The sequence below is a fragment of the Notamacropus eugenii genome, chromosome 3 (genome assembly GCF_028372415.1).
Source record: "Notamacropus eugenii isolate mMacEug1 chromosome 3, mMacEug1.pri_v2, whole genome shotgun sequence".
Lineage (NCBI taxonomy): Eukaryota > Metazoa > Chordata > Mammalia > Diprotodontia > Macropodidae > Notamacropus > Notamacropus eugenii.
The window spans coordinates 9658380-9671907 of NC_092874.1; the positions used below are offsets into that span (position 1 = coordinate 9658380).

Sequence of the window (13528 nt, forward strand, 5' to 3'; positions counted from 1 at the left end):
TGCCAGCACTCCACAGTTATGATATCATCGGACTCTCACAGCAGCCATGGGAGGCAGGGGCTGCTTGTTACTCTCTCCACTTTAGAGCTGAGGAGACTTAGGCAGGCAGAGGTGAAATGTCTTCCTGAAGGTTACACAGCTAGAAAGCAGGATTTGAACAGGTCTTTCTGCCTCCAGGCACAGTGTTCAGTTCTCTGACACTGCAGTTTCTGTTTTCTTGTTCCTCTCTCTTTCCCTCACCCAGAGCCCCATAACAACTTGCTTCCACGAGGCCCAGCAATATTACTGAAGCAGCTAGAACGCCTTCCTTACCCTCCAATCACCAGCATCACAGGGCTCCCCACGGGACCGTCCTTAGCGCGGGGAACACTCAGCAAGGCTTCCTCTGTCCAGCCTATGTTGGGCCCACTCCGCTTGTTATGAGAGCTGCCAACTACAATATCTAGTAATAATCAGACCTCACATTTATAGAGTGGTCTCATTGGATCTTCAGAGAAACCCTTGGAGGGAGATGCTATTATTATCCCCATTTTACAGATGAGGAAACTGAGGCACACAGTGATTATGGACTTGCCCAAAGCCATAGTGACTGAGGCATTTTCCTAACTCCAAGTCCAGCTTTTGCCACTTTGCCAGCTAGGTGCCTCCAGTCATCAGAGAGACGTGATCAATAAAAAAATGAACAAATAGCAGCAGCAACAACAAATACAGTGAGCAATTAGGCGGCACTTTGCACGTGTTCTCTCTTGGGGAGGGAGGCGCTATTGTTTATTCCCATTACAGGCGAGGAAGCTGGGTCAGTCACAAGTTAAGTGATTTTCCCAGGATCATACAGTTTGGAAGTGTCTGAGGTGGGATTTGAACTCAAATCTTCCTGACTCCAAGTCCAACATTCTATGCAGTGTGCCCCACGCTGACCCCAATGTAATAAAAGAAAGGAAGGAGGAAAGGAAGGAGGGAAGGAGGGAAGGAAGGAAGGAAGGGAGGGAGGAAGGAAGGAAGGAAGGAAGGAAGGAAGGAAGGAAGGAAGGAAGGAAGGGAGGAAGGAAGGAAGGGAGGAAAGAAGGATGGAAGGAAGGGAGGAAGGAAGGGAGGGAGGGAGGAAGGAAGGAAGGAAGGAAGGAAGGGAGGAAGGAAGGAAGGAAGGGAGGAAGGAAGGAAGGGAGGAAAGAAGGATGGAAGGAAGGAAGGAAGGAAGGAAGGATGGAAGGGAGGGAGGGAGGAAGGAAGGAAGGAAGGAAGGGAGGAAGGAAGGAAGGATGGAAGGAAGGGAGGGAGGAAGGAAGGAAGGAAGGAAGGGAGGGAGGAAGGAAGGAAGGATGGAAGGAAGGGAGGAAGGATGGAAGGAAGGGAGGAAGGATGGAAGGAAGGGAGGGAGGAAGGAAGGAAGGAAGGAAGGAAGGGAGGAAGGAAGGAAGGATGGAAGGAAGGGAGGGAGGAAGGAAGGAAGGAAGGGAGGAAGGAAGGAAGGAAGGAAGGATGGAAGGGAGGGAGGGAGGAAGGAAGGAAGGAAGGAAGGGAGGGAGGAAGGAAGGAAGGATGGAAGGAAGGGAGGGAGGAAGGAAGGAAGGAAGGAAGGGAGGGAGGAAGGAAGGAAGGAAGGATGGAAGGAAGGAAGGGAGGAAGGAAGGAAGGGAGGGAGGAAGGAAGGAAGGAAGGAAGGAAGGAAGGAAGGAAGGATGGAAGGGAGGGAGGGAGGAAGGAAGGAAGGAAGGAAGGGAGGAAGGAAGGAAGGGAGGAAGGAAGGAAGGATGGAAGGAAGGAAGGAAGGAAGGAAGGAAGGAAGGAAGGAAGGAAGGAAGGAAGGAAGGGAGGAAGGGAGGAAGGAAGGAAGGGAGGAAGGGCAAGCTGACCACATGGTGAGTGGGTGGAGGGGTCACTGAGAGGAGTGTCTGCATGCTTCACTGTTACGCATACAAGGCTGAGAGCATTAAGAGAGGTCCAGAATACCCGCTCTGGGGAATGTATAGATTTCCATGAACAAAGGATGAAGGGCATGGATGGGCTGTGCACTGCTTGTACCCACAAGGACAAGGGGACAGAACCTGAAAAGTAGCCAAGTTTCCTGATTGGCGACAGGACCTGAGCAGAGCCTGTCCCTCTCTGTTTCTCTCTCTGTCTCTCTCCCTTCCTCTGTTTCTGTCTCCCTTTCTCTTTCTCTCTGAAATGACCAGGGGTGGGCAGCTGGAGGCCTTCTTCTTTGTGGTCTCTCCTGATACACTCTAAGTTCCTTAAGGATAGAAGGATTGTTTCTCTGTCTTCTTGTATCCCTAGTGCCTAGCACATAGTAGGCACTTAATGAGTTGCTTGATGGATGGGTTATGGATGAACCTTATCTTTGGCTGCAAACTCTGTCACTATCACATGGGAGCTAAGCTCAAGGAAAGGTTGGCAGTGTAGACCCTACCACAAATGTGTCTTTGACTCTGCCAGCACTGGAGCCTGGCACAGGACTCATGGCTTCTGCAATCCCACCATATGGCTCTCCTGATTTTTACCTGCCAGCTGAAAATTACTATCATTTTCTAGGCCATTTTGTAAATAAATGATCTGTTTTGCCACCCAAGACAATTATTGTCTTGTTTGGGGGGAGGGATAATGGCTCTATTCCATGTCACCTGGAGAGAACATGGCGTTCTCATCAAGATTTTCTTCTATACTCCTATTTAAGAGAATCAGCCTCACCTTATGAGCATTCAACAGCATCCATTCCTCCTAGCAGGCATTCAGCTGTTTTCCTGAACCTGCCTGGTTCTCTTTGTTTGGGATTTTCCTAGGATTAGAAAGACCTGTCTTGAACCCAGTTGGGTAATTCAGTACTTAACTGACTGAATGCTGGATTGTTTTCCACGGTTATTGTTCTGGTGCCTGTAAGGAGACGGAAGAATTACTAGCAAACAATCAGTTCAGCCCCAGCACTGCCCTGTCTGGACAGCTCCCAAGGCCCTTCTATAGCTGTGCAATCCTCAATCTGGAGCTTAGATCAAGTCCAACCCCTGCATTTTACAGCTGGGGAAACTGAGGCCCAAGGAGGCAAGTGACTTACCCAGGATCACACAGTTTGGAAGCATCCAAAGCAGCATCTGAACCCATTTCCTCTGACTGCCAAGCCAGTACTCTTCCTATTGTGCTTTTGGATGCTTTTTGGAGAAAATATTCTTATGAATTATCCCTTCTTAAGAGTTAACAAGGAATACTAATTAAGTGCTTTCAAGAGCTGGTAGATGTGTCTGTAGGGCTCTCATGTTACAAACCCTTTTTGCCAAGGGATGATTGGGTTAAAGCAGAGCCAATTAGGAGGGGCAGCACAGACAGCTGGTTTTTGGGTGGTCAATGCTGGTTAGAGGTGTGAGAGGAGGAGAGTAGTTAAAGGGAAACACTGTGGTATAAAATCAAAAGGTGATAAAATTTAATATAAATAAATAGAAACTGAGGTAAACACAGGGCCCTGGAAGCTGGGGAAATTCCTGACCCTTTGCACATTCTACAGAAAGTGGACATTGCTTAAACTTTCAAGTTTCTATTGTCTTGAGTTGGCAGGATGTGAATTGTGTTTAGAAGCTGATCCATCTGGCTTGGAAACATTTTATAGATGACAGTCCCCTATAGGAACTACCCAGGTTCCACAGAAATTCTTATTCACTGGTTAAAATGTGATTCTAATCAGCTGTAATTTAAAAAAAGTAACCATATAACCAAATCCTTTCAAATGTTACCAGTGACTCAAAACAACCCAGAGATGTGATTAGTGATCCTTCTTTGTCAGGCTGGATTACTGAACTGTGAAGCTCACGAGTGACAGGAGATGAAAATCTTCTCTTGAAATAATAGAGCTGTGTGAAAGAATGAATTCTAATAATGCTTCTTAGAACTAAAAGAAAAGATGGTGATTGTTCCTTTGACAATGAAAGCAAGGTTTCTATGCTACCTGTTCCCTGATTTTAGATTTACTTTACTTTGAAGAAATAAATTTAGAAATAGGGAATCATTGGATTATGCCCATCCTCTCATACATAACTGCTTCTTTTTACATTCCCAGGCATAAATTTATATATCTTCTCCCAAATTAATCAATGGGTCAGTTCAAGACTATTGGCTTAAGCTACCTTTTCAAATACTATTATGTCTATCCTTGTGGGAGATGAAAAAAATCTTAGTTTTGTAAAATCTGGACCCCTATAGAAGATCTTCTTGAGGAGTTCCTATATTATGCATTGCACAATCAATCAAGATGCAAGTGTGTATTAAGTTCCTATTATATACCAGGTGCTATGCTAAGTGCTGAGAGTCCAAAGAAAGGCAAAAAAATAATTTTTGCTGTGAAGGACCATGGTGGGAGATAAAACCTGTAAAATGCAAAAAACATTTTTTGTACCTTTCATTGTTGGGGCATAGTGGTGTTTTGTGGGTCCAGCCATGGTGCCCAGATTTTAGCTATGGTCTCTTTCAGCAAAATGTAGTTTCCCTGTTTTTTTGTTTGTTTGTTTTTTAATTGGGTTTTAATCATTTACAACTTTTTGTGGCCCCATTTGGGATTTCTTGGCAAGGATATGGGAGTGACTTGTCAGACTTGTCATTTCCTTCTCCAGCTCATTTTATAGATGAGGAAACAGAGGCAAACAGGATGAAGTGACAGGGTCACACAACTAGTAAATGTCTAAGGTCATATTTGAACTCAGGAAGACAAGTCTTCCGGACTCCAGGCCAGGCACTCTGTGCACTATGGTGCCCTCTAGCTGCCCTAGTATCCCTGTTTATCTCTTAGTTAAGTCTGGTTTTGCTATGTCTTTGTCTGAGATCATGGTGGCCACCCATGCCCTTTTTTTTTACCTTCAGATGAGCCACAGCAGATTTGGTTCGAGCCCCTAATTTTAGCTTTGTGTATGTGTCTCTGTTTCAGCTGTTTCTTGTAAGCACTCTGTGGTTGGATTCTACTTTCTAATCCATTCTACTGACTACTTCCATTTTCTGAGTGAGCTCATCCCATTCCTATTCACAGTCGTGATTCTTCATTTTGTTTTCCCTTCCATCCTATTCTCTCATACTTTCCCTATTTTTTGTTTCCCACCACCTCTTCTTAAAGGGGAAGATGGTGGTGTAAAATAGTTCAGCATCCCTGCTGTAGTTCTGCTTTAATCTGTTTCTCTTCTCCTATAATCTTTTCTCTTTCCCTCACCCAGAGTCCAATAAGAGATTATTGTTATTTCTTTACTTTCTTTTAAACCCCTCTCCAAAATCCATCCTCCCTACTTGAGATTTTGTTTGTTTAAGACAAAATCCTCCTTTAATCTACTCTCTTTCTCATTTCCTCCTGACCCTTCTCTCCTTTTCCCTCTTGTTTCCACCTTCTCTACTCAGCTATCTGTTCTTCCCTCTTTTGACCAGCTTAGGTGAGAGTGAGATTCAAGTATCAAAAATTCCTCCACCTTCCTCCTCATTTGTACCTTTGGGCACCCCAATTATGTGCATTATTTCTCCATGCTTTCTCTCCATCTCTCTTCCACCTTCACAGTGTATTCCTCTTCCCCTTTCCTCCTTATTTTAAAATCACCCAAACCTAACAGAACCACTCCCAGGTCCACTGTCTAATTAGACTCCCTCTATGATCCCAGATGACCTTTATGAAAGTTCTGAGGAGCTACATAGATCATTTTCCCATATTAGAATTTAAACAGTTTGTCCTTATGTAATCCCTTATGACTGCTTACTCATGTTTACCTTTTTACATTTCTCTTGACTCCTATGTTTGGATTTCACAGCTTCTGCTCAGTTGTTTTCATCAGGAATAGATTTCCTCTGTTTCACTGAATGTCCATCCCCCCCTTCTAAAATTATATTTTGTTCTTCTGTGTAATTTATTCTTGTTTGTCAGCCTCAAGCTTTTGCCTTCAGGGATATCCTATTCCAAGTTCCCTGCTCTTTAAGCGATGGCCTGCTAAATCTTGTGTGATCCAGACTGTGGCTTCTCAGCTTCTCTCTTTCTGGCATTATTTTCTTTGACTCAGAAGCTCCAATTTTTGCTGTAATATTTCTGGGAGTTTTCATTTTGGGATTTCTTTTAGGAGGTGACTGGTGGATCGTTTCTTTTTCTACTTTGCCTTTTGGTTCTAAAAAGTCTGGGCAGTTTTCTTTTATGATTTTTTGAAATTTGACATATATATGATTTTTTTTGCTCGTTTTTAGATAGTCCAATGATTCTTAAATTTTTTTTCCTTGATCTATTTTCTAGATCAGTTTTTTCTGAAGTCCTTTATATTTTTTTCAATTTTTCTAGTCTTGTCACTGTTAAAAATTTTCTTGATATTTCATGGCATCATTAGCTTCTATTTAGTCAATTCTAATTTTTAGGGAGGTATTTTCTTGTGTAGTGTTTTATACTTTGTGTTCCAAGCTGTTAATTCTCTTTCAAAATCTTGTTTTCTATCACTCTGATTTTTTTCTCATTTTTTCCTCTACTGCTCTCATTTAGCTTTTGAAACTATTTTAGCTTTTTTTTAAAACTCGCTTCATCTCTTCCTGGAATTCTGGTTGGACTTTGCTCAACTTGTGTTTTTCTTTGAGACTTTGCTTTTAAATGTTTTGGAGTCATTTTTCTTGTTCTGGATTTTTGTCCTGAGCATCCCTGTCATTGTATCTCTTTGTGGTGGCATTCAGTTTTTGTTTTCTCATTCTTCCAGATTATTTCTTGACTTCAAATAGTAGGTTTGTCTGAACTCTGTTCACTTCCTACAAGAATATTTGGGATTGAACCTTTGGCTCTTGGATCTTTTTGCTGCGTTCATAGCTATTGAGTGTTGTGTAATTCTGGGTCCTCAGGGCTAGCTCTGGCTGGGGACCTGAGAATTTTCAGTGTTCCCAAAGTGGCCTGATCTAAGACACAGTCTCATTACTCACTGCCTTCCTGGTTTCAGTTCTACAAGCTCCTGATCTAGGTTTAGGTCTGAACAACATTTCTGTTGATTTGCTTCTGGTTGGAAATTCCACTACACCTTGACTCAGTCACTGGAAAGCTCTGTTGGTTCAGTGACAGAACTGTAGAGTTCTCTTTAGTCTGGAATTCTTGCCTTTGTTCATAGGTCGATGGCAGATTACAGGTAGAGTTGGAGGAAGAAGGAAGAAAGGATGGAGACCAGAACTTCCTAAGCCTTACCATAAGCCAGGCATTATGATGAATTCTGGGAAATACAAGCAAAAAGAGAGTCCTTTCCCTTAAGGGGCTTACGTTTGGAGACGAGACAAAAGGAGGTAGAAAAAAGTGTGTGGGGAGAGATGGAGACAATTTTGATGACTTCAAGCCCAAACAGGGCTGATAGAAGAATGAAGGCAGGTCTGGTCCCCTCCACAGGAAGTTCCAGGAGGAATTCACCAATAGGATACAGAGGAATATCCCTGGGTGAGAAGATCTGAAAGGTGCTTGTATATTCCAGAGGGACAGGTAGGTGGTACAGTGGATAGAGTGCCAGGACTGAATTCAAGAGGACCAGAGTTCAAATCCAGTCTCAGACACTTATTAGCTGTGTGACCCAGGGAAAGTCATTTAACCCTGTTGGCTTCTGTTTCCTCCTCTGAAGAAAGAAATGACAAACTATGCTAGTATCTTTGCCAAGAAAACCCCAAGTGGGGTCATAAAGAATGGAACATGACTGAAGATGACTGAACAACAACCTGTCCCAGGCTGTGGAGCTCCTAGGAACTAAAGGAAGGCCAGTATGAGAGAGCATGATTTTTGTAGTCTTAAAACCAGGAATGGGGCTAGGCAGGGAATGAAAACCTGCTGGTGGCTAGAAGCCCCTGATGTGCTGCTGGAGTCACAACTACACAGCACCTCTTGCTTCTGAATATTCTCCTAGGCTGGGCCTGTTGCTGCTCCTCAACGTGGATCACCACCCCTAAGCAGAGATCCTCTCCTCAGTCTACCCTGGACCTCTCCCAGAACTAGGTGAGGTAGTGAACAGCACGGCTACTAGTTGGCCCCTTTTCCCATATCCTGCACAGAGTCAGGGTCCTCCCATAGGAGTCTCCAACCTCTTCCTGCCCTAACTTCAGTTCTCTTCCAGTTTCTGTGCACTCTGCATGCAGCATTCTCTGGCTAGACCCATTATCCAGTGTCCACAGGCCTCCCTACCTGTGTCTCTAAGCTGACCTGAGATGGAAATGGGACTCACTGTGATTTTTGTCTTGGATTTCCTACCACAGCTCTGTTTGGAGTGTTCTTCAGATCTTTGTGGAGGCGTATGGGGGCAACCCGGGTTTTCTTCTTGCTGATGCTCTGCCATCTTGGCTCTCCGTTCTCTTTGCCATCTCTAGGATCAAGTACAGTCCAGCTCAGGCTCACCTTTCTAGGTTCCTTTTTGTGCTTTCTGATACAAGCCAATTGTCCTGTTGGCTGTTCCATTAATAGTGAATTGTTCTCCCCTCTGTTCTTTGATATGGCTGTTCCACTCACCTATCAGGCCCTTCTTCTTTCTCTCTGCCTTCTCATACCCAGAGTTTAGCTCAAAGTTTGCCTCTTAAACAAGGCCTTTTCTGGTCCCTCCCCCAAGGACTTTTCCTCTCACCCACTATACCAGCAACAAAAGTCCATCTGAAATCTTTAATCAGCTCATGACTATTGTGAGTAGCCCCAATCAACCTTGACTGCTCCCTCTTTGCTAAACAATCTCTTTAGAGGTAGAATAGCCAGTGTAGGGGAGGGGCAGGTTCAGTGTTGCCCAGCCCCCACTGGAATCCCATGTGTGCAGTAGGCTAATGTCCAGCTCTCAGAGCCAATGACAGATCCTCCCCATCTCTGGCAAGGGCTTGCATCCAGGCCCAGGGAGGGATGGGCTTCTTTATCCTGTCCAAGGACTGGCCTAGCTCAGCTTAGGGTAAGGTGAGGAGAAAATCCTTTTCAACTTCAGTCCAGTCCTTATAGCCCAGGTAGGTGGGAAGGGCAGGCCGCCTGAGTTACAAGGAGGTAACAGACTTCCAGAGAGCGCTAGAAGTGTAATCAGGGGATGTCTGAGATTATATTCTGCATCTGATGCTTACTGATTTTGAGGCCATAGGCAAAGGATAGAGCCTGCCCGGATTTCAAGCATCTTCATTTTAAAAATGGCAGTCATCATGCCCTTAGCACCCAGCTGGTTGGGTTGTCCTGAGGCTCAAGTGAGACAACCTACCTAAAGTGCATTGGGAAGTCCATGTGAATGTTATCTGTAGCTACCACAAGGTTCTGGACATCAGAAAGGAAATGGGTTCAGATCTCACCTCGGGCACTTCCTAGCTGTGTGACCCTGGGCAAGACTTACCTTCTCTGGGCCTCAGTTTTCCCATCTGTCAAATAAAAGGGTAGGCCTCAAAGGGCCCTTTGCTTGCCTCTCCATCTCCATCTCAGGCCCTATTGCTCCCTTGTTAAGGCACAACAGAACAGAGGCTGTGATCTCTTCTCCCATTTCTATTCATAAAGATCATTGATTTAAAGCCAGGAGGGACCTCAGAGGCCACAAAGTTCAGCCCCAAATATTTGACAGGATGGAGGGGTGGGTGACGCTGAGGCCCAAACTTGCCTATTTGGAACCCCCGTCCTCAGACTCTCAATCCAGTCTGCTGTGTGTACTATGCTAGACTAGAACACTCCCTCCCCACCCCCCAGGAGATTTGGGGGAAGTGAAGTGTCCTGGTCAAGTATATCTTCTGGCCCAAAAGAGAGATACATGGAAGAGAGGAAGCATTTATCAAGTGCCTACTGTGTGTAAGATACTGTGCTGTGTTTTGGGAATATAAATGCAGCCACAAAGAAGGATAATCCCTCCCCCCAAGGAGCTTATGTTCTAATGGGAAGAACAACAAACAAATGAGTCCTGGGGATTGAGGGGAAGAGGCCAGGAAGTCACCCAGGGGCCCAGGGCTGGGCCAGGGCTCACTAAACAGAGCCAGCTTGGGTATGTCCTCAAAGGGTAAACCTGGAGGAGGAGGAAGCCACAGAGGTGGGGGCAGCCAAGTGGTCCGGAAAGTCACGTACAGACTGGGTTTGAGTCGACACAAGATTAACCCCCAAGTCATTTTGACTTCAAACCCTTATTGCAGTCTTTCTAGAATTCACAAACCTCCTCTCTGTCTTAGGAAATATAGGACAGTCAATAAAACAGACCGTTCCTTTGATGGTTGTCATTGTTGAGAACAGCTGCCATGATAAGCTAGTTCTAGAGATGGAAGGAGCCCAAGAGATAGGAGGCGGCCACTGTCATCAGGGAACCACTTTGGAGGAAGCGATAGGCAATGTGTTCTCATCTCAGCAGGGCTGCTGCCTTGATGAGAGGACCTTAGGCAAGTCCTCTCCCATATTTGCACCTCAGTTTCCTTATCTTTAAAGTGAAGGGTTTGGACTAGGTGACCTCCCACCCTCTCGGCCAGCAATGTGGTATCATGAAAAGAAGGTTGGGAATCAGCAAGAATATATTTAAATCTTACCTCTCACACTGACTAGCTGGTGACCATGGGTGGGTTTGACCCTCAGTTTGGTCACCTATAAAATGGAGATAATAAGTGCAATAGCTACCTTCCAGAGCTGTTTTGAGGTTGGAATGAGTTATTGATTGGAAAGTACTTTGCCCACCTCAAACCTCTTACATCAGATACTTTTATTATTTCTGGGATTCCGCAGATTTTGATTTTGTGCAGGAGGCATATTTCTGTTGGTTTAGGGAGCTTATCACTTCTTTAAATGGAGTATCCCTTGATTATGGCCCATAACATAACCTGGGGAGGTAGTATAGGGTATTAGGCAGGGGTGGCTTCTGTTTGCCCACTGGGCCCTGACTCTTCTCTCTCTCTCTCTCTCTTTCTCTCTCTCTCTCTCTCTCTCTCTCTCTCTCTTTCTCCTCCCCACTCCCTCCTTTACAGCTGATGTCCTGAGTGAAGAAGCAATCTTAAAGTGGCACAAAGAAGCCCATGTGGCCAAAGGCAAGAGTGTGTTTCTGGACCAGATGAAGAAGTTTGTAGAGTGGCTGCAGAATGCAGAGGAAGGTAGGGCCCTTTCCTGGCTGGGAGACATTGGCTGACTGACTTGGTTGGTTTTTCCACTAGGTTAGCTACCTGTCAGAAGGCTTCCTTTGATATGAAAGGCTTCCTGTTTTCTTGGCCCTGTCTTCCCTACCCAGGATATGACATATCCTAATGGAGGAATCCTGGCCAGCAAGGGCTCAAGAAAAGAAGAATGTCCATATATATGTATATAGAGAGATTAAATATGTAGATATGTACACACATTTAATTTATGTAGAGAGATATGTCTTTATGTATACACACATATAAACATATCTACTCATGTGTACACACATGCATACGATAGGCCCATTCTCTCTACAGATATGAAGGAGTTTATATGGACTCCCAGTCTTTGCTGGCAGCAGACTTTAGCGACCTTAATGAATTTTGGTGAAGATGGTGTTCACGGAGATTGGAAGGGGCTGGGCAGTGAGGCAGAGGATGCTGTGCATCAGGGCAGTCAACAAAATAAAAAACCAAAAAAAAAAAAAAAAAAAACCCAAATAAAGCAATTTAAATTGGCCCCAGATAATGCCCAAGACCTCAACGGAAAACCCTTCTTAGGATAAAAGGCCCTTTACAAATGGCATCCCAGCAAACTCTCAGAAGCACCTGAAGCGTACGAGGCATCTGGGACCAAATACTACAGTCACCTCTCACACCGCGGGCACCTCTCACACTGAGGTCGCCTCTCACTGCGGGCACCTCTCACACTGCGGGCACCTCTCACACTGAGGGCACCTCTCACTGTGGGCACCTCTCACACCGCGGGCACCTCTCACACCGCGGGCACCTCTCACACTGAGGGCACCTCTCACTGTGGGCACCTCTCACTGTGGGCACCTCTCACACTGCGGGCACCTCTCACTGCGGGCACCTCTCGCACCATAGGCACCTCTCACTGTGGGCACCTCTCACACTGTGGGCACCTCTCACACCACAGGCACCTCTCACTGTGGGCACCTCTCACACTGCGGGCACCTCTCACTGCGGGCACCTCTCACACCATAGGCACCTCTCACTGTGGGCACCTCTCACACTGCGGGCACCTCTCACACTGTGGGCACCTCTCACTGCGGGTACCTCTCACACCACAGGCACCTCTCACACTGCGGGCACCTCTCACTGTGGGCACCTCTCACACTGCGGGCACCTCTCACACTGAGGGCACCTCTCACTGTGGGCACCTCTCACACCACGGGCACCTCTCACACCGCGGGCACCTCTCACACCGCAGGCACCTCTCACACTGCGGGCACCTCTCACTGTGGGCACCTCTCACACTGCAGGCACCTCTCACACCGAGGGCACCTCTCACACCGCGGGCACCTCTCACACCGCGGGCACCTCTCACACTGCGGGCACCTCTCACACTGCGGGCACCTCTCACACTGCGGGCACCTCTCACACTGAGGGCACCTCTCACTGTGGGCACCTCTCACACCACGGGCACCTCTCACACTGCGGGCACCTCTCACTGCGGGCACCTCTCACACTGCGGGCACCTCTCACACTGCGGGCACCTCTCACTGTGGGTACCTCTCACACCGCGGGCACCTCTCACACTGCGGGCACCTCTCACACTACAGTCACCTCTCGGCCAGGCCCTTCTCCTCACTTTGGCAGTGGGCAGCCCTCCGTAGCCATTCTCCTGCCCCAGGAAAAGATGGTGCAGACTTTTGCTTTTGTGAAAAGTCTGGATGTTGGATTGTTTCTTTCCTGCCTTTCGTGACCACAGCAGGGCAATGTTTAAAGGAGCCTGAAAACCATGCTGTTGTCTCATCTCTTTCTTCTCCCTCAGAGTCTGAATCGGAAGGTGAGGAGAATTAACAGGGCCTACCCAGCCCCCTCTGCAGGCCTCCACCACGGCGTCTCCTTCAGGAAGCAAGGCTTGGCTCCTGTATTGCAGAAAACTAGCTGAGGCTGCCCTTGTGTGGAGAGGAAGCCCCCACCTTGTAGGACAGGCCCTGGGCTCTGAAGCTCTTGGCAGCCCTGCCTGCCTCCCTCTGGCCTTCCTCAGACACAGCCATCCAGCAGGCTCTCCAGGAGAGTGACGAGCCAAGGGCCCAGGCAGCCACTTCCTCCTGTGTAGCCGCCCTTTCAGGTCCCCAGTCAGGGGCTATCACAGGGTTGTGTTACTAGTTCTGTATTTGCTTGTGTATGTGATCGGACAAAACCACTTTTTTAAATGAAAAAACAAAAATAAATGGCTTTTTTAAAAACCAGAGGACCAGAGCTTTTGTTCCTCCTCTGATCTGGGGGGTTGCTTCAGGGAGCAGATTTCCTAAATTGTAGCTTCTCACGGCTCCCCTTCTCCCCTGCTAGCCACCATTTATAGAAAGCTTTAAGGTTTACAAAGTGCCCTGTGTGTGTTGGTGTTATCTTTGGCTGACACATGAGGAAGCACATTCTGAGTGCTGAAGTGACTACACAGCTGGTAAGTGTCTGAAGCAGGATCTGAACTCAGGTCTTCCAACTTTCGGTCCACTTCTCTATCCCT

General features: G+C 46.6%; 1 protein-coding gene across 3 annotated transcripts in view; it reads left to right on the forward strand.

The window, feature by feature from the left end:
- BZW2 (basic leucine zipper and W2 domains 2) overlaps positions 1-13253 on the forward strand; it is a 74668-nt gene extending 61415 nt beyond the window's left edge. For all 3 annotated transcript variants that reach the window (XM_072650826.1, XM_072650827.1, XM_072650828.1), the window contains 2 exons: positions 10885-11007; positions 12830-13253. In XM_072650826.1, the coding sequence (XP_072506927.1) occupies positions 10885-11007; positions 12830-12858 (152 nt within the window). In that variant the 3' untranslated portion in view covers positions 12859-13253. The remainder of the gene's footprint in view (positions 1-10884; positions 11008-12829) is intronic.
- The last annotated feature ends 275 nt before the right edge of the window (positions 13254-13528 follow it).